The sequence below is a fragment of the Lacerta agilis genome, chromosome 6, assembly GCF_009819535.1.
Source record: "Lacerta agilis isolate rLacAgi1 chromosome 6, rLacAgi1.pri, whole genome shotgun sequence".
Lineage (NCBI taxonomy): Eukaryota > Metazoa > Chordata > Lepidosauria > Squamata > Lacertidae > Lacerta > Lacerta agilis.
The window spans coordinates 59,128,799-59,148,755 of NC_046317.1; the positions used below are offsets into that span (position 1 = coordinate 59,128,799).

At 42.6% G+C, this 19,957-nt stretch overlaps 1 protein-coding gene across 3 annotated transcripts; it reads right to left on the reverse strand.

The window, feature by feature from the left end:
- Window positions 1-168: 168 nt before the first annotated feature.
- On the reverse strand, window positions 169-19,916 carry IRF6 (interferon regulatory factor 6). Of its 3 annotated transcripts, none has more exons than XM_033152933.1 (8): window positions 19,751-19,916; window positions 11,275-11,451; window positions 9,383-9,587; window positions 8,050-8,175; window positions 4,464-4,616; window positions 3,095-3,487; window positions 2,278-2,396; window positions 169-587 (listed from the first exon to the last, which is right to left on the reverse strand). In XM_033152933.1, exons 2-8 carry the CDS (start codon window positions 11,446-11,448, stop codon window positions 366-368), a joined length of 1,392 nt encoding a protein of 463 aa, XP_033008824.1. In that variant the 5' UTR covers window positions 11,449-11,451; window positions 19,751-19,916; the 3' UTR covers window positions 169-365. The 3 variants fall into 3 exon arrangements, with proteins under 3 accessions (XP_033008824.1, XP_033008825.1, XP_033008826.1); XM_033152934.1 differs by having other exon boundaries at window positions 19,838-19,858; XM_033152935.1 differs by lacking the exon at window positions 19,751-19,916 and adding an exon at window positions 19,296-19,317.
- Window positions 19,917-19,957: the final 41 nt, after the last annotated feature.

Below are 19,957 nucleotides of genomic sequence, written 5' to 3' on the forward strand. Positions count from 1 at the left end.
ATTATCAAGCCAGTGGGAAAGAGAAAACTAGGGTGAAAGTGTTTTCATTAGCCTTGTGAAACTACTTTTTAAAAAGAGCACTTGAACGCTGATCACATATACAGAGAAAACTGTGTGTAACATTTAACACACAAATTAAGGCACAAATGTCATTTGATATATTTACATTAATTGAAGAGAAAAATGATGTTCTTGTCTACATGCATTAATCCAGAGCAGTTTTTGCAAAGTATAAATTTCAAACAGATTATGTTGTACATAATACATTCCTGTTGCACTTACTCAAAAGACATTTAAAATTAATTGAAATAAAAACACACAATCCATTAATCCAGATAATTCCTCATTTAGGTAAAACCAGGTCATCACTGTGCTGCAAGGGGTGGGGCCATCTCCATGCTTGGTGGCTGCATTGGCCAGCCTTCATTGTGATTTTGCAAGAGGCGGTAGAGTTGCTTCAGCTGAGCAACTATGTTGTCCTTGATATCAGGGGTAGAAATCTCAAGCCGTACACTGCCACTGTCAAAGGAGCGGGTGAAGTCACCAGAGAACATCTCATAGATTATGCGAGCTACAACTGGAATTACCTGTTTGGAAAGAAATTATGCAGCGTCAATCCAGATGCGATTTTCAATTGCATTCGAAAAGAAAGAATAAGCTAAAAGCTCAAGTAGAAGGTATACCAGCAACACACACAAACAAAAATTCACTATTGCATTCATTCTCATTTTGAGTCATTATTAGTCATGATACAAGAAAGATAGGATAAGAATGCAAGATACATAAAAGAACATATGTTCTCACAATGCGAGCAGAGTAGATGCACTGGTAACTATTCTGAAATGCCTACCAATTCAGGACGTTAGCTTCAATCATCTGTAAAAATCCAGGCCTCAAGTAAAACATTTGGCCCACGTGGTCTGCACTGCCTTTCAAGTAGAATTGGTTGCAGACAGATAGGATGCTAATGCAGTCAAGATGAAAGAGCAGTAGTGTGAACTACTGCACAAACTCAACTAATTCAATTATTCTTATGGTAGCTGGGGACCCAGTTGACCTGTTAGCTAAGAAAATGCCTATCACTGATAGAATCACACTCTTCCTTCATGGGCAGGTTCTAGCCTGGGGGTGCTCCTGGACCTGTCGTTACTCCTAGATTCTCAGGTGGCAGCTATGGTCACTGTCCATCTGTTGACATGGATGGGTTGGCACAAACAAATTATACCTATTCCATAACACCTACATTGAAACTAGTTGGTTTCAGGGCAGAATTCAAAGGTGCCAGTTTTTTGTGGTTTTGTCTTGAACAAAGCAACGTGGGTGGCGCTGTGGTCTAAACCACAGAGCCTAGGGCTTGCCGATCAGAAGGTTGGCGGTTCGAATCCCTGCGACGGAGTGAGCTCCCGTTGCTCGGTCCCTGCTCCTGCCAACCTAGCAGTAGGAAGCACGTCAAAGTTCAAGTAGATAAACAGGTACCGCTCCGGCGGGAAGGTAAACGACATTTCCATGTGCTGCTCTGGTTCACCAGAAGCGGCTTAGTCATGCTGGCCACATGACCCAGAAGCTGTACGCCAGCTTCCTCGGCCAGTAAAGCGAGATGAGCACCGCAAACGCATGCAGATACACACCCCACAGGGCCATACTCATGAGTTCCGACCTCAAGATCTTTCTTTGAGGAAGGCAAAGTTGTTGTCTATCAGACTGAGGCTATTTACACAGATGTTCCAAGTGGTCAAATGGCTCTCCCCGGGGACATCCACATTCTCTTCACTGATCATTTTTTATTCTCTTGGGCATTAGTGGAGAGACTCATGCTTTTAGGTAGTTTTAAACTGCTATTAGTTCAGTTATATTTCCCCCTGTTTCGTATGAATGGTTTTTATTTGTAAAGTGCTGTAAAACCTTGTGCACAGTTTTCATCGGAAAGGTGGTCTATAAATATTGCAAATAAGTGTGTCTATGTTGTGGATGAATATACAAGTGCTGAAAGTGGTACTGGTACAGCTTTCAAATATCAAGGCCCCTCCAAGTCTTAAATGTTTGTAGACAATGGGTTTCCAGTGGCCAGGGCTCTCACGTCACACACTTCTTTGCATTGTCCATGCCTGATAGAAGCAGAATGCATGCTAATGTGTACATTTACATAGGCTGCTGAATTAAGGTTTCTGGGTTATAAATTGGCACATAGTTATATATTGTGATAACTAGGAGTCAACTAAATGTTCTCACAGTAAGTTCTGACAATTAACACTCCTTAGCAATTCATTGTTCTCTTACCTGAACAACAATCAGTTTTCGGTCTTTGGATTTTCCATCTGGCCATTCTTCCCCAAAACAAAAGTAGATCTCAAATGGGGGTTGTTTAGCAATCTGTCCTTTCTGATGAGCAATCAGTTCTAAGCGGGAGGGAAAGCAAAGCTTGTGATGTACAACGATACACTAGTAGATGCAACACATACTGCCATGCCACATGCCATATTGCCTCTTCTAGTTCAAAACCCAATTATCCTACTCTCTTTTCTATCTTCTCTCCCATCATCTTTTTGTCTAGAGGTGCCATAATGATATTAGCTATCAATGCTGTTTTCCCTTTGACCCTGTATACTATAACAAATGAGGGACGCGGGTGGCGCTGTGGTCTAAACCACTAAGCCTAGGGCTTGCCGATTGGAAGGTCGGCGGTTCCAATCCCCATGACGGGGTGAGCTCCCATTGCTCGGTCCCAGCTCCTGCCTACCTAGCAGTTCGAAAGCATGTCAAAGTGCAAGTAGATAAATAGGTACCGCTCCGGTGGGAAGGTAAACGGCATTTCCGTGTGCTGTTCAACCAGCTATGTTAGAGCACAACAATACATCGAATCAATGCCCATTCACTAATGCCTGCATGCAAACACTGTAAGGTGCACATTGTGAGCCCAGCAAGTTCTGTACAAATTGTTATCTGCACCATACCAGTAACACCAGGTTACTTAACTGGTTGGGACCCAATCCCAATGGGCTGCAGTACCATAATCAGGTGTACAAATGTTACAGGGATTAAAAAGAACATATTGGCTACTCTGTGATGGTGAACCAAGAACATTATAATTACTCACCACTCAAGAATGTTTCCAAGCAGAACACCTTGACTTTTTTTTGTCTTTCAATCAAGTTTGGTGTGGTGCCAGAAGGTGCACATGGTCCAGACCAATACACTTTGCACTGGCAAAGCCTGATAGCATAAATAGCATGGCCACTGACTTCCAGGATCAGCCCCCTGTCCATGACATCAAGAAGACGGCTTGTGAAGAGCTTTTGCTTTTCATTGGTGATCTGTTCCGGTCCTGGAAACTTTACTTGCTCCAAATTAATAGGACCAAAGAGTTCTTCTTGATCTGGCATTGGACCCAGTTCTCCATAGAAAAGTCTGCAGCCCTGGGGGTTGCTCACAGTCATTGTTGGCCCAAACTCTTTGCCTCGATACTCAAACTTGATTTCAAGGTCTGTCACTTGATTAGAAGGATATATTGTTAGAATATCAGACACTACAACAGGATCCACAATTCCAACAACCTGCATTGTCTATAATAGCCCTTTTTTAAAACAAAAATGTTTTTATTTATACTTTTCAAATGTATACATTTCATTAATTTTGCAATCCTTTTAACATTTCAAAGTTTGACTTCCTTCCCCTTCTTTCTGTGGTTCCTTAAATGTATTTTTAAATATCTTCTGCATATCCAAATTAATTTAATTTGCTCATTTAATTATCTACTTTAAATATAAACTCTTATGAAACTGCAGGTTATTACAATAATCCTGCCAACATTTTTATCTGTTTGCAATTTATCTGTAAATTTTCAATAAACCATTTCCATTCTTTTATAAAACGTTTGTTGTCTTGATTTCTTATTCTTCCGGTTATCATGGCTCTTTTTTAGGGCTGAATGAAATTTGCACAGAATAGGGGCAGAATTATTAGTCTTCCTTACAAGTGCCAAGGAAACCAAGAGCCAACTCCCAAAGTCAGGTTGATCAGAAGAAAACACCAAGTAACAGCAGCAATACTTCAATTTTCAATCTAACGCAGGGAGTCTTGCTCTTCACACGAATGCAGCACTGATCAGTAGACACAAACTTATCAGTCAGTATGTCTGATCACTACTACCTCAAGCTTCTTACACAAACTTCTTGTGTAAGAAATTACTTCTGTCACAAGCTGGCTAAAATGGCCCTATTCCAAATTCAACAGCAATTTCCAGCTGGGTTTCTTTTGTTCATCTGCTGATGTCAATGAGTACATTACATTTTCAGACACAGAAGGCTCTCTGGGCTACAGCAATCTAAACAGAAATAACTGCAGGGGGGAAACTGTGCATGCATGTTCAGCATGTTTTTGCAATATGTAGCATACTCCCTATGTGGACTTTACATGCACACAACAATCTAGATGTATCTAACGACATAGTCAACAAAAAGACTTACTTGGAAGAGAATTAATCCAGACTTCAGGAGAGCTGAACATATCATGGGGCATAACCGGAGGAGGCATAGGCATCTCTATGTCTTCAGGTTCATTCTTTGGCCATGCAGCTTCAGGGCTGCAGGTCTCCACACTGGTGGGTGCCATTGGGGAATCTAAGCATAAGTAGTACATTTTAAATGCCTTTAAGTGTTATATATCCAGAGGGACAGCTGACATTTTTAAAATTACAGTTCAAGAAGTCACTCGGACACTTCTCATACTGGAATGGCAAGCATAGCTCGACTACTTTATGTGGCGAAGAATTTAACCTTCTACCAATGGTAATTTATCTTCCCTTTCATTTAGTCTGACAAAAAAAGAATTTGAAAGCTTGGATACTCTGGCTTGTGTCCAGAGCTTTCCATCAGCTGAATGGAGAGGGAGGCAACTTTTGTTCCTTTAGACTCCCTCTGCAGCACCTCTCACACTGCTCTAAAAGGTCCCACAACCCTCTGAAGCAGTTTGGAGCTGGTGGTCAAAGGAGTTGCAGGAGAAAGGAAGAACCAACAGAAATAGTGTTCTTTGTTCTGCTGCTGGAAGCCTCCACTGGATCAAAGTGCCTTCAATCAGCAAAGGAACACCAATGGTTACAACTTTCTTTTCCCAGTATAATATCTTGGTAAGAAGCAAGAATGCAGCTTGCATTATCTAGCTTCAAGCACAGTAATGACATGATATCAGCACTAAATGTACACTCTCAATCAATAGACTTTAATCTTTTCCAACCAAGGCTTCACCTTTAGCCCACACATGCAATTGGGGATCCACTTAATTTTTTGCCATACATTTGAATGGTGGTTGTGCTGCTGCACACCGGGTCAAACTGTGACCCAGCAATAGGTCCCAACCCATGAGTTGAAGACCACTCTAGACAGTTCATTTCCCAGGTTTTTAACAAATGACTTGAAAAGCACTGGTGATCAAGCTGGTGAAACTGCTATGCCAAGAATGGGCAGGTGGTATCCTTGGCTCATACTTCCGTAAATTGTAGTGAGGATATCTAGGAACTCAGTTTATAAATTAAATTGGGCAGAAACACCAGCTCTTCCTCCTTTCCTCCCAGTTGCATTTATAAAGCAAGAGTGTCACAGCCCAAAGGACTGGAGAACAAAATCCCCTATCCAGCAGATGTCCTAGGGCCAGGTTATAACTGGTCACTAAAAATGCTAATTCCAACTGACCTTAACATCGAACTATCAATTAACCTCAAGTAGACATTAGCACTGGGAACAATTTTAAAGAGCCCCCTGCAGATTGGGTAAGTTACCTATGTTTAACCATTTATAATATGAACATAACAAAAAAAAAATGCAATACTTATAAAGATACATAGGAAAGGGGATATAACCTAATCCTCCCTGATGCAGCCCCCTGGATCCTGCAGAGCACATTTGAGGGTGAAGGGAGAGGAGAGGACAGTGAAGTTGAAGAAAGCCACTTGCACAATGTTGGATTCTACCCACTGCTACGGCATCCAACAGCAGCTCTGAGTGGTTAAGGTGCTTTGCCTGGGAAAGGCATCAACTTCCCAGTTCTGAAGTTAACTTAATAATGTATGGAGCATGGAAGAACTGCTAGAAGACACAATGGGGCCCCCTAAAGTCCTGATATGGCCACAGGAGTTATCTCACTTAATAATTTACCCCATCTTTCTGTACAAAATATACTCAACAACTTATGCCTGGCATTCCTGCTGTAAAAAGTATAGTAACTTGGAAATAATTGGCAAGGTTAATCAGAAACACTTTCCTGTACTGAACACAATGGTCAGTGCTCTCAGATTTCTCCAGTGTAATTCTAACATCACAGCCAACATGTCCCAACTTGACCTAAAATGTCTTTCAAAGAGTACACAGAAAAAGAAAGATCAGTCTCTAGGCCCTTTGCAAACTTACTGAAGGGAAACTCCACCCTACGCAATAATAAGTGAACTCGCCTATCGCTTATAACTGAACAGTTTACTAGATAGTAAAATATGATCCCCACTGTGAGATCAGAGAATTAATATTGGTAGAGATGCACCAGACAATTAGATTGCAAGAGAAAATGAACATTTTTAAAAGGTTCATTGAATGAAAAGTGCATACTATAAAATGTACCATAATAAAGGCCACTTGTGGGTTATTAATATTATTTCAAAATACATCACCTTCAAAATATAACTTTAAACAAGGCTGGTGCATGAGAAATCCATGCAAATGTGTCTGCTGAGACAATATTAGGCCTACTGTTAAAACCTGTTAAACCAGAACCACACCACTCCAAGGAAAAGACTTACAAAGCTGCATCATCATTATAGGCTACACACTGGGCAAAAAGGTGTGTCTGCTCTTGCTACAATGTGGGAATTAACCCTCTTATTAGAATGCTAGCTAAGTGACTGTCACAGTGACTTGTGAGGTCTTGACATGGCGGCTAACAGGTTGAGGTTGAATCCTGACAACACAGAAGTACTGTTTTTTGGGCTGGTGTGGGAGGACTCCCTGGTACTGAATGGGGTAACTGTGACCCTGAAGGACCAGGTGCGCAGCCTGGGAGTCATTTTGGACTCACAGTTGTCCATGGAGGCGCAGGTCAATTCTGTGTCCAGGGCAGCTGTCTACCAGCTCCATCTGGTACGCAGGCTGAGACCCTACCTGCCCGCAGACTGTCTCACCAGAGTGGTGCATCTTCTAGTTATCTGCTGCTTGGATTACTGCAATGAGCTCTATGTGGGGCTACCTTTGAAGGTGACCCGGAAACTACAACTAATCCAGAATGCAGCAGCCAGACTGGTGACTGGGAGTGGCTGCCGAGGCCATATAACACCAATCCTGAAAGACCTATATTGGCTCCCAGTATGTTTCCGAGCACAATTCAAAGTGTTGGTGTTGACCTTTAAAGCCCTAAACAGCCGTGGCCCAGTATACCTGAAGGAGCAACTCCACCCCCATCGTTCAGCCCAGACATCTGAAGGCAGCCCTGTTTAGGGAAGTTTTTAATGTTTGATTCTGTTTTTAATATTCTGTTGGGAGCCGCCCAGATGGGCGGGGTGGTAATAATAATAATAATAATAATAATAATAATAATAATAATAATATTGTTGTTGTTGTTGTTATTGCTGCAACAGCCTGTTGCCCCACTTGGAACAGCATCATTGGAACCAAGGGGAAGGCACAAATTTCTCTCCACACAACTCTCGACGGCCCAGTTCAACCCATGACAACAGCACAGATTTCATGGGAATGGCCTTTTCCTTCACACCTAGCTAGCTTTAGGACAGGCTAGACCACACTAAACATGTGTATGAACATCTTGACACAGAACAATAAGGATATTTCAGTTCAGACTAATCTTGTACTTCTCATATAGTGCAGACTTTGCCTTTCTCCTTTTGCCATTTTCTGCAGCGTACTGTTCAAGCAATTGCTAGCTGAGCTGCAATCCAGAGATTTTTAAAAGACTGTTTACTGAAAGCATGGTTGTTTCATATTGTAATAAAAAAAGAGGAAAATGCAATTTAAAAGATAGGGTTTGATGTGCACTCTATGCTATCTATCTACTAACCATTGATATTAAGAAACGGAAAGGTATCCTGAATAGCTACATGAGATTGAGGCTGGTTTAATTCATCCTCATCTTCATCATCAAGCTCATTATCCTTCTCATCCCATGGAGCTGAACCAGTAGAACCTGTAGGAAAAGTGCAAGTTAGAGAATTAGCAATATGGAATTTTATCAACTGAAGAGAATAAAGAAGTGGAATGGACATTTGTGTGACGCACAGAAGTTACACAGAAAAATTCTACTAGTAGCACTGTGTATAATCATCTCTTTCCTAGGGATTTTTATTCCAAGTACTGTTTGGTTTGCTTCATAGCGCCAGAAACAGCACCAGAGCCAATAGTCTTTTCACGCTTCTCAGCTTATGCACGGAAGGCATGATAGCATGAAGCAACTCTCTCCCAGACCTTGTACTATCCAACCAGAATCCCACAACCAGTGGCGGAACTGGGGGGTGGAGAGCAGGCGGAGGCGGGGCTGGCGCAACGCCTGCAGGGGCGTGGCACGACGTCTGTGGGGGCGTGGTGCCCAGCACGGGTGGGGGGCAGCCGCGATGGCACCCCACCGGGATCGCGCTGCTGGGGGCGGTGCGCTCCCCCCTGCACTCCTCTTCCTCCGCCAGTGCCCACAAACTGCCTCATCCTACCTCTAAGCTGGTTTGCACAAAGGTGCACAAAGGGCCAGAAGAACATTTACCTGAGCCCAAAAACTGCTAGCCTTCTGCATCCAACAGCTAACTCCAAAAATGTTTCTTCCAGGCACACATACACGTACCCAGTGAGGCCCATTTCTTTCAATGGTAAACATGCAGGAGAAATTCCCAGTGAATTTCATTTAATGAAACACTCATTTCTGGAAGAATGGAATTTTAAAGACTGCCATCTTATTAGAATACTTGCTTAGGGACAATGTACAAAAGAGGGAACAAGGGAAAGGAAGGCCATGAAGAACTGAAAGCCCTTAAGCCCAGACACCCTGCCCCTTTCCCTCTTGCTTCTATCCTTTAGTAGCATGCACCTGATCTTCAAAGCTTTCCCCTGAAATCTTTTCTCTTTTAGACTTGATTAAAAACAAAACAGAAAGCTGAACAATTCTGGATATAATGACATACATGTGTTGAATTTGTGGGTGAGCAGAAAGCAACCTTGACTAGGCAGAATGGTCACCTACAGTTCACTTTGTGTTAGTTACGTTGCACAAATGATAAGGTGAAATGCTTACTCAATTAAAAACGAGTTACCCAGCAGGATTAACTAACAACATAGCATCATGGCATATAGAAGACTTCCTGTCACCAGACTTCCTTAACAACCAACAGAGTCACTGTGCATCTCACCTGGATTAATTATTGCTCCCTGGGATTGTGGAATGTCACACACCTCATAAATTTTTATAGGATTCATCGGCACCTCTTTGGTGCCATCGTACATCAGGTTGAATTCCCGGCTTTTATTGAGAGCACACCGGAGCTGGGCTTTCCATTTCGCAGGGTCAGGATCATCAACTCCTTCCTGATACTTTCCTGTTTCCACAGCCCAGGCCTGGGAGCAAAGTACATCATGCTCAGTTAAGTACTGTCATCATGCCAGCTAATGTTGAATCATGCTACCAAACAAACTCTCATTTATCACATAAGTCTAGGCAGTAAATACTTAGTGCAGTAGCTAGTCAGCCAGACATGACTGGCACTGTTTTTCCCTTCCCCAACGCAAACAGGCGAAAGCAGCACAAATCATTTTAGGATTATCCAAACCATTTTTTCCTCTGTATGGTATGGACAGACCATTCCAATAGAGGCCACCCAATTGTGTCTAAAGGAAGCCAACCTAATGGCAAACCAGGCTCTCATTTATTTATTTATTTGTATGTGGAATTAAGGTCCCAGATTTATCCTGGTAACATTATTAATTAATTAATTTTCTATACCACCCTTCATCTGAGGATCACAGGGCAGTTTACAATCTAAAAACATAAAAATACATAACAGAGTAACAAACAAGAGGAATGCTTTTGTCTGGTACCTAAAAATATGTAAGGAAGGTGCGAGGCAAGCCTCCACAGGAAGAGCATTTCACAGGTAGAGAGCCACCACAAAAGCATGGCTTTGCTCAAGAATCTTCTAGCAAAATCTCTTAACACAGAAAGCTTGTAAAATTCTCATTAAAACAGTAGCCATTGCTAATGCCCAGGAGTTTGCTTCCAGAACGTATAAAATGATCTAAAATAATTTGTGCATCAAATTCAGTTCAGTTTGAGAACCAACATAAAAACAGTTCATCAGAACAAGGTCAAAAAGCAACAGCAATAAACTAGAAGAGCCTTGTGCAGTGCAAGTCTATGCAGGTTTACTGGACTCAGCTGGCATGCTACAGGACTCTTAACTTGAGAAGAGATGAAGACTTAAGAAGTAGATAACTAGAACCTTGATTCTCAGAAGGGAAGCCACTAAAGAGCTACCTTCAAAGAGAAACAGTCAACAACCAGATAAAGGTCAGGAAAATCAACTCTGCAGGAGCACAGAGTACACAGAGTGATGATAAGGCAAAAAGCATCTGACTGGGAGGGAGGAAGCCGTATTCCACAAGTACTTGAAAGATGAATGATATAAATAGAACAGCCCCTTTCACATTGCTTTGCCACAGTATTTCCCAGAACAAGTCACATTAGGATCAGAGCACACATTCATGGTGCTGCAGATCTCCTCTTCACAGCTCTAGGATCATATTTGCTTTAAAAGCACAACTGACCAATTTGATCCCATGGTAACTAGAACACCATTCAATAACAGAATACAGTGGCATGTCATGATGTCCAAGTTTAAAGCAATTGCTATCACATGAACAAAACAAATGAACACTAGGAAATGCATTAGCTTTCTAAACTGAAGAAGTGGAGGCAAATGAATATTCATTTTGAGTATTGGGAAATGCTCATCCTGGAGTATGAAGCAGAAGGTGCTGGCAAACAATGGTCTTAGCTGTTGCAAGCCACCTGTAATACGATTTATTACATTTGCATCCCACCCTTCCTCTAAGGAGCTCAGGGTGGCAAATAAGGGCGGCGGTTTTCTTTCTGTGTTATCCCTGTAATAACTCCGTGAGACAGTATAATGACTGACCAAGGCTAGTTCATGGCTGAACATGAATCTGGATTCCACCAGTCCAGGACTACCAGTTCATCTACTGCACCACACTGGCTCTCCAAAATGGAATGGAATTATTTCATTACCTTAAAAATTGTGTTCTCCTCTTCATGTTGAGGGCTGTGCCGAGTTGCATGCTTCCAAGGGATCTGAAATCGCTTTGCAACCCTGTTGAGCCATATGAGACCAGGATACATACCACTGTCCACCTGAGCTACCAGCCAGGGTTTCAATCGAACTCTCCGTGGATGTAACGCCATTATCTGGAGGGGGGGAGCAAACGCAAATACCATTTCATTGTCTAGATAACAAAGCAATTGAAACCAATTGTGGCTGCTTTAAACACCATGCCAACTCTCTGAGTTTTGTTGAAGGTGTGGGAGGGGAGAATCCAGTCAACTTAAAACTTATCAAGATAAGCTTGGAAATACTAGCTGAACTAAGGTGAGCATAGCCCCCAAAAATATAAATAAGAATTCTAATTTTAAATCTCAGTCTTTATCAATTTTTAATACACTGAGGGCACCAATTCTAAGATGGGATAGAACAGCTGAACAAATGGGACCAAGTTATATGGTAGAGTTTTAGTTTTTAACTAACAAGACCACAACTAGATACTGCAACATATCTGTGGCCTCTTGCCCCTCCAAAATTGTCTCTGTTTCTTTCTTCCTACCAGTAACATCTAGGACACTTTACTTTTGTCACTGCATCACAGTGTGTGGCATGTCTCTGAAACAGACCATTTGAAAGCAGCAGCCACACAAAGGAACACAGGAAAAGGTTTATACTACCCATGCTGATAAATTAATGCTAAGCCATGGTAGAACAAAGCACTGGGCTCCCCCAGACAGCTCATTAAATAGTATGAATCAGGAATCCTGGCTTAAAACAAACTCTGGTTAAACCCATCAGCTTCATAGATCATGGTCTGAAGTTGACTTGCTTTGAAATGGCAGTTCCTCTGTACATTACATGTGGCTTGGTTCACACATCAGGATAACTATGGTTTACCAGTACTGCACAAAGATGTAGGATTCCAGAGAGTAGCTTAAATTCACCTTGTTCCTTTGTGGTCTTTTTTACTCCTGCACCGCACTGAGCTAAGTAAAGGTTTGGTGAAGCGTTTCATCCAAACCAGGCTCATCCAAACATGATCCAAGGTACAGGTCATATGGCTAGCTAGAAGAGAGCCCAGGTTCAGACAGCACGGTAAGCCAAACCTTGGGTAAGCTTGCGGGGGGGGGGACCAGGAAGGAACAAAGCAGCTGCAAGCTTCTCACCAGAAGCCAGCATATTTGTACAATCCCAGTAAGTCTTTGTATTGCTTACTGTGGCTTGTAAACCAGGCTAATCAGTAAGAGCATTGGTCTATCTTGTCAACACTGGAGTTCTCTAGGGTTCTAGATAGAGGCGGCTTTACTAGACCTACCTAGGGATGCTGTGGGGTTCAAACTGGGATCTTCTGCATGTGAAGTATCTGGCCTACTACTCGGCCCTTCTATCTAGGACACATGTAATCCCAGCCTTATTTTGCTCCAAGAAGAAATCTTAATAATAATAATAATAATAATAATAGGTCTAATACAGGGATGAGGAACCTGAGGTCCTCCAAATGTTGCTGGACTATATAACTCCCATAATCTGCAACCAATGGGAGTCAAAGTTCAACAACATATGGAGGAACACTGCCTCCCCACCTCTGGCCTAATAAATGTGTATACAGTACTCCTTAGAAATATGCCATAGATTGTGTCTCTGTTTCTATGTTCCTTTTTTAATGTTTTATTTTTGTATACTGTTTATAAAGATTTTTAAATATTAAGTGGTTTAGAAATGCTTTTAAATAAAACGAATTAGCCAGAAAGGGCACCGCAGCACAGGCAGCTGCAATAACATGCTTACTTGGCCTTGGGTTAGCTTTCAGCTATGAAATAAACAATCAACATAAATATAACCAGAGTGATGTCACAATAATGTTAAGAGATCTACACCAATGGATACAGCTGATTATTTCAAGTTGCTGCAAACTTCCTCACTCTTTTCAGTTTCCTTCATTTCCCTAGGTCTAATCTCTTCTCTTCTGCAGCACCCCCTGTTTCAACCTTCGTTTTCTAAGATGCCCTCTGGCCCTCCTGCTTTTTCTGCTCCTCCCATATCCAGCAAATCATCACACCACCACCACCACATCTCCTCATGTATTAATTTTGTTTTGTTTTGTTTTTTCAGCACATGCTTGAAACATTTTCATTCAATATTATACTTCTGGAAGTGCTCCTCATAGATAAAACGAATTTTAAAAACCAGAACCAATACATTTTTTTTCTGTTTGTTCTTACAGCTTCCTTTTTCTTCAGAATTAGTGATCATAATATTAAATACTCATCAATGCAGTCAACTAAAGCACCCATCACCGGAGCATGATGCTACACAGCAGGGGAGGAATCTGTGATCCACAGCAAGTCAACAGCTCCATCATCGAAAAAGTGGAGCCACACAAACAGAACTACCAAGTAGCAATGCCTTACACTCAAGTGCAAAAGTAGGGCCTTATGACTGAGTATTTAGACTTCATGTGCCAACACAGAAGACTGAAGATCCAAGGCAAAGACACCACCCACCATTGCAAAATCATAAGGAATCAGTGGACAGACACCCAGTCACACAGTAATGAATCCCGGCAACTGCTTAGGTAGAGTGGTACATCAGCAGGTGACATCATAGCCCAAACACACATAAAAGCAATAAGGAAACAGAGAACACGCACACAGAACAAAGCTCATTCCCCAATAAAAAAACAATCCTATAGGAACAGAAAACTAATGCAACAGCAAACGTGACAGACAAGAGGAAAAATAAAGGGAGCAGTGGTGAAGAGGGATGGTTAAAAAGGACAAGAGACAGAAGAGAAAGAAGGGCAGCTTCCACATGAGGCTGCTGGCCATGGTGCAAAGACAAAGCATCCAACACATGACAAATAGTACCAACATTACAGTATAGTCATTATTTGTGACTATGATCGCTAGAGAATCTTTGAACAACAGCAGCTGGAATAGTCACACCAGCAGCAGAAACATCTCAGGCCTTGCCCCAACTTCTGCTCATCCGGTGTCTAGAAAGAACAGGTCCAGTTTTCCCCTTGCCCCGCTCCTTCCCCAGGATAAACCCGCTCTCTAGCTTTAAGTCAGAACAAACTGCAATCCACGGAAAACCCAATTGCTGTTTGCTCCGACTGACCACTAAAGAGCGGTTTCCCCCCCCCCCCGGGAAAGTAGCAGCATAAGAGGAACCTGGCGAAGAGAAGAAAGGCTGAGCCACACAGAGGCCAGGAGGGGGGGGAAAGGGGGGCAACATTGGAGTGTTTACAAATCCCATTTAATGCCTTGAGGACACTGAATTGATGTGAATTGTGTTCCTAGTTCCTGAAGAGACTTGGGGCACAAGTGGTCTTTTCATCACAACTGGATGAAGGAACTGATAGGATGCTCATCAAATCTGCAGATGACACCAAACTGTAGCTAACGACACAGAAGACAGAATCAGGATTCAAGATTACCTTAATGGATTGCAGAGCTGGACAAAAACTAACAGAATGAATTTCAACAGGGATATACCGGTATGTAAGGTTCTACACTTAGACTGGAAGAACCAGCTGTATGAAAATAAGATGGGGAACATCTGACTTACTAGCAGTACATGTGAAAATGATCTAGGAGATTTAGTAGACCACAAGCTTAGCATGAGTCAACAGTGCAATCAAGCAGCAAGAAAAGCTAATGCTCCTCTAGGCGGCATCAACAGAAGTATGGTGTCCAGATTAAGGGAAGTAATAGTACCATTGTACTCTGCCTCGGTCAGACTCCCACCTGGAATACTGTGTCCAATTCTGGGCACCACAATTTAAGAAGGATATTGACAAGCTGGAATGCATGCAGAGGAGGGTGACCAAGATGATAAACGGTCTGGAAACCAAGCCTTGTGAGGAATGGTTGAGGGAGTTTAGCTTCGATAAGAGAAGACAGAGGAGATATAACAGCCATCTTCAAATATCTAAAGGGCAGTCACATGGAAGATGGAGCAAGCTTATTTTCTCTAGCTTCATAGGGTAGGTAAAGAACTAATGGCTTCAAGTTACAAGAAAGTATTCCGACTAAACATCAGGAAGAACTTTTTGTTGGTAAGAGCTGTTTAACAATGGAATGGACTCCCTCAGAAGGTGGTGGAGTTGTGGGGTTTCTAAGCAGAGGTTGCATGGCCATCTGTCATGGATGCTTTAGTTGAGATTCCTACATTGCAGGGGGTTGGATTAGATGACCTTTGGGATCACTTCCAACTCTACAATTCTATGATGCCATAAGACATGGAGAGAGGATATTTTCCATTACTCTCCCCACCACTATCTTTAAAAAGAACCTTGTGTTTATTGATTGTTTTCACTTATTGTCAGGTGCTTCAGAGACCCGCTTTCTGCAAAAAGATGGGATGTGTATAAATTTAAATATTGTTACATTTAACAATATTTGTTATTCTGTTAGCCACAGTAGGAAATATGACAATCAATACAAAACAAACAGAGGCATTCAAGAAACTGACTGCAAACCTTTACAGCAGGCGTGTGCAGCAGCAAATACAACTTCTCCAACTACATGCAGTATACCGGTAAGTGAAATGGAGTGCACAAGTTAACTACAGATCAAGACACAAAACACTGTATTTGTAGGCAGTGCTGGCCAAACACCTTGCAAGAAACCAGCCAGAGGGGTTGACACACAACTCCTCATTTTTCCTGCAACAGTCTAACAGATATATTGCTTTCATACAAGCTTTCGTGAGCCACTTCATCAGAAGCATGTGTTAATGTCAGCGTCAGTTATACCATGAGAGAAGGGAAAAAACAGGGGCAGGAAGGAATGTGAAGCCAAACAATGCAAAAGATTACCATGCAGAGTACAAATGAAAAGGTGATCCGGCCAGACGAAGAGATGAAATCATAGTAGGCGTGACTTACTCTCAACTGGTGATAAATTGGCAAAGGAAGATTAATCACACGTATAAGCACCTAAATAGGGACAACAATTTTCTGTAGGGAGCTAGCCACTCCCAGTCTTGTATATGAACCCAAATCTGATAGTTTCAGTCTTGTAAATGAATTCCTACAGCTGTGTGCTGGGATCTCCCTTTAAAGGTTTTTGCTTGTATGGCACAATGACGAAGACATAATTTATATATGCATAACTGTGCCTGAAGATAAAAGGCATCCTCTGTCCCTCCTGCTCAAATACCATTTTTTAAAGAAAAAAGGTATTTCTGTAATAGTCAGTTATTGCTTATTTTAGCCCAGAGAAAATATGACCATATGCAAATTTGTCCCAGCCTTTTTAAAAGGTGATTTCCATTATTACAGTGAAACCAAATATAGGCTGAAGCGTATTTATCTGAAAACGACAAGTGATCACAAGCCCTATCATAAAAGAAAAGAAAACTTCCTCATGAGAGCTAAGGAACTACTGTACTGTAGAGCAGTATCCAAAGTGCTGCAGTCACTTAACATTAGGCAGGGCTCTGGCACAACCAAATTAGGGAAACCTTAACTTCTTGCTTTCACAGACTTGTATGTCGGCAAACTAGGCAGACAGTTATCTAAGAATGCTCTTCAGATACTACTGCAGGCTATTTGTATGCCCCATGCTGGTAGCTTGAAGACATGCTGCTCAAAATTGTTTTATGCAATTCTTATCCTTAAGTTCCTAAATAAGTTGAATAAACCTTCCCAACACTTTTCTGACCCTGTGAAGTCATTGCTGCACATTCAGTATATCTTAATTCACCAATCTCAAGTGCAGTTTTGTTTTCCTTAAGATGTCTCAAGTACACCCCCTCAAACATTCCACAAAGAAAAATACAGACATGCTTCCAATATTCTTGTTCTCGCCTACGGTGTGTCAAATAGCAGCCTGTGTAGCACATGGACACATTTGCATTCATGTGCACATTCTTATATGCATGTGCACTAGAAACAAGATGCATTCCCCAGTCATATTTGTCTCCTAGGGAACTAAACTTCGAAGAATGACAGCTGGAAAACAGACCAACACTATTTCAGTGTTCCATCCTCAAAGGTTAAAAACTTTGTCAGGACCAGCAGATATCAAAATAGGACTGCTTCATTCCCCTCCACCCCACTCCCAACTGAGATACAGTGCCTTTAGCAGGCAGGCAGAAATTCATTAGGTGCAGAATTTCCATGCACAAAGATACAATGTTAGGGATATTTCACCATATGGGGACATCACGTAAGAAGATCACAACCCTATCTTCAAAATTGTTGACAGGGACCAACATCCTACCCATTAGCCCTTATCTGCAGCATATTTATGTCGATGAACTAGGTTGGAAAGAAGTGGCATACTTATTGTTATTAATTTATCATTATTAAGTTTTAGAAGCAACTTAAACCAATAAAGCGAGATGAGCGCCGCAACCCCAGAGTTGTCTGCGACTGGACCTAACAGTCAGAGGTCCCTTTACCTTTAAGAACATTCTACAGTATTTCACATATATATTTGATAGCTGAAAGACATAGTTCTTGGCAATTTTGAAATATTAGCTGCGAGGGAATGCAACCATTTTATATATTTTTGGGTGTTCTGAATGTTTTGTGATGTTTTAAATGTGTTTGTATTTTATTTTAAATAGTACTGTCTTACCACTTCGATGTCCAGCTCCTTACCCAGCTCATTTGCGAGGAAGGACGGGATAGAAGTTTAATAAATAAATGCTTCTCTAAACATCTGGAGTGGGGAACCTTTTTCAGAATGAGGGCTACATTTCTAGGCCACAAGATAGTGACAGGCAGAGCCAAAAGCAAAAATGAAGAAACAAATGCAAATTTTATCTTTAAGCTGTACTCCCCCCTCCCCAACCAACTAAGAGGCACTCAGAGTTGAAGGAAATACTTCAGAGAGGCAAAAACACTCAAGGAGGGGTATGAAGAAAGGCTAGGGAAGGAGTTGTGGCTGAGAAGGAGGTACAGTCTGGGGAGAGGACCACATGCCAGACAGAGAGGCCTGAAGGACCCTGGGGCTGAGGCTCCTCACCCCTGCTTTGCATGGTCGTACCTCCATTACTAATTTTTAACATAATAAACTATTAAACTTTAAAGCTCTGCTTTCAGTTTTATTATTCCACACTGAATATCACCAAGTGTCATCCACAGAGATAAAGCTCCCCACTATATTGTAACTAGGCTATCTGGCTTTTTAGACCAAATACCACAAAGTTAAGCCCTTATATTAAATATTATTAAACCCTGTCCTTTGATGAGGCACAAGAAAAGTGGTCATTCTAGAAATGCACATGATGGCGTAACCTTACAACTCCTCTCTGGTGCAGCTGCACGAGGCCTGCTATAAATGAAGGCTTTAATCTCAGATCTGAAACCTGAGGAAAATTTGCATAACAATGCCAAACTAAGTTAACCAACCTGCATCAAACACTTCAGTTACCATGACAAAAGGTCTGTTTTAACTCAAATAACCCACAAGAAAAATGGGACTGAGGATAGCCTATTATCCTCAGACTTAGTTGTAAGCATGGTAGATCCTTCCTGGATCCATTTAACTGGACCCAGTTACTTTGTTCACAGGAGTAGGCAGGAAGTTCAGTTCCCAGCCAACTCTGCTCCAGTTGTGTGTCACAGCATACAGGTGAACTACAAGGACAAGTAGCTCCATAGCAAAGCCCATGCTTTGCATACATAGGTTCCCATTCGAAGCCCTGGCAGCTCCAGGTAGGGCTGGGAAAGTCTCCTGTCTGAAATCCAGGCCAGAGGAAGGGGGCTCTGTAGACAATATTGAGCTGACAAAAATCTGGGCACAAGGCAACTTCCAATGTTCCCCAAATCACCTGGAAATTTTAGGCTCAGGCACATTCCAGCAGCAGGAGCTACATGCATTAAAGAGCAGCTCCTACCAAGTTCAGTATTATCTAGTGCAGCAGGGCCCTGGCCTTTCCCATCTACTTCACAGTAAACACGCCAGAGTCGTGTATCACAACAGTCCTGTGTAGATTGTCCACTGATTTAAATCCCAAGAGGTTATTTACTTGCCCCAAGTAAAGCAACTCCTGCTTGTGTGGACAGCCCCAGAGCAGAAACTTTTCTTCCAACCCAAGGCTATAGTCAAAGGCTATAGTCCCTCAGGCTTTCGCAGCGTCCTCTACTACCAAGCCATTATTTGCAAGGAAGCCTCCATTAGTTTCGAGCCCAGGGCAACGAGGGCGAAGTTTGGAGAGAAATGAGAACTCTGGGAAACAGAAACTGTTAACAAAACAAACACCAGCCCTTAAAAAAATGCTTTGGAAGAGTGAGGGGGGGAAGGGCAAGAGGTAATAATACTCCACAGAGGGCCAGGCAAGGAGGGAACACATGGGCGAGAAGGGAGCGCGGAGACCGGGGGATAATCAAAGCGCACGAGGGACGGAAGCTGCACCCGCCAAAGGGCCGGGCAGGTTTCTGGAGCGGGAATGACCATCGGCGGTCCCCCAGGAGGGGACGGAGCCTACCTGCAAGAGACGGGTCGGGAGGGGGAAGCTTCCTTCTCGGCGTTTTCGCCCCCCTCCCGCGACACTCACCGCTCGGGCGCTCCTCACCTGGGCTGCGGCTCGGCTCCGCGGCGCGCTCACCTGAGCCAGGTGCTGCCGGGCGCAGGCGCTGCCGGCTCCGCCCCTGCAGGAAGGAGGAGGAGGAGGGCGCGGGCGGGGAGCAAGGGA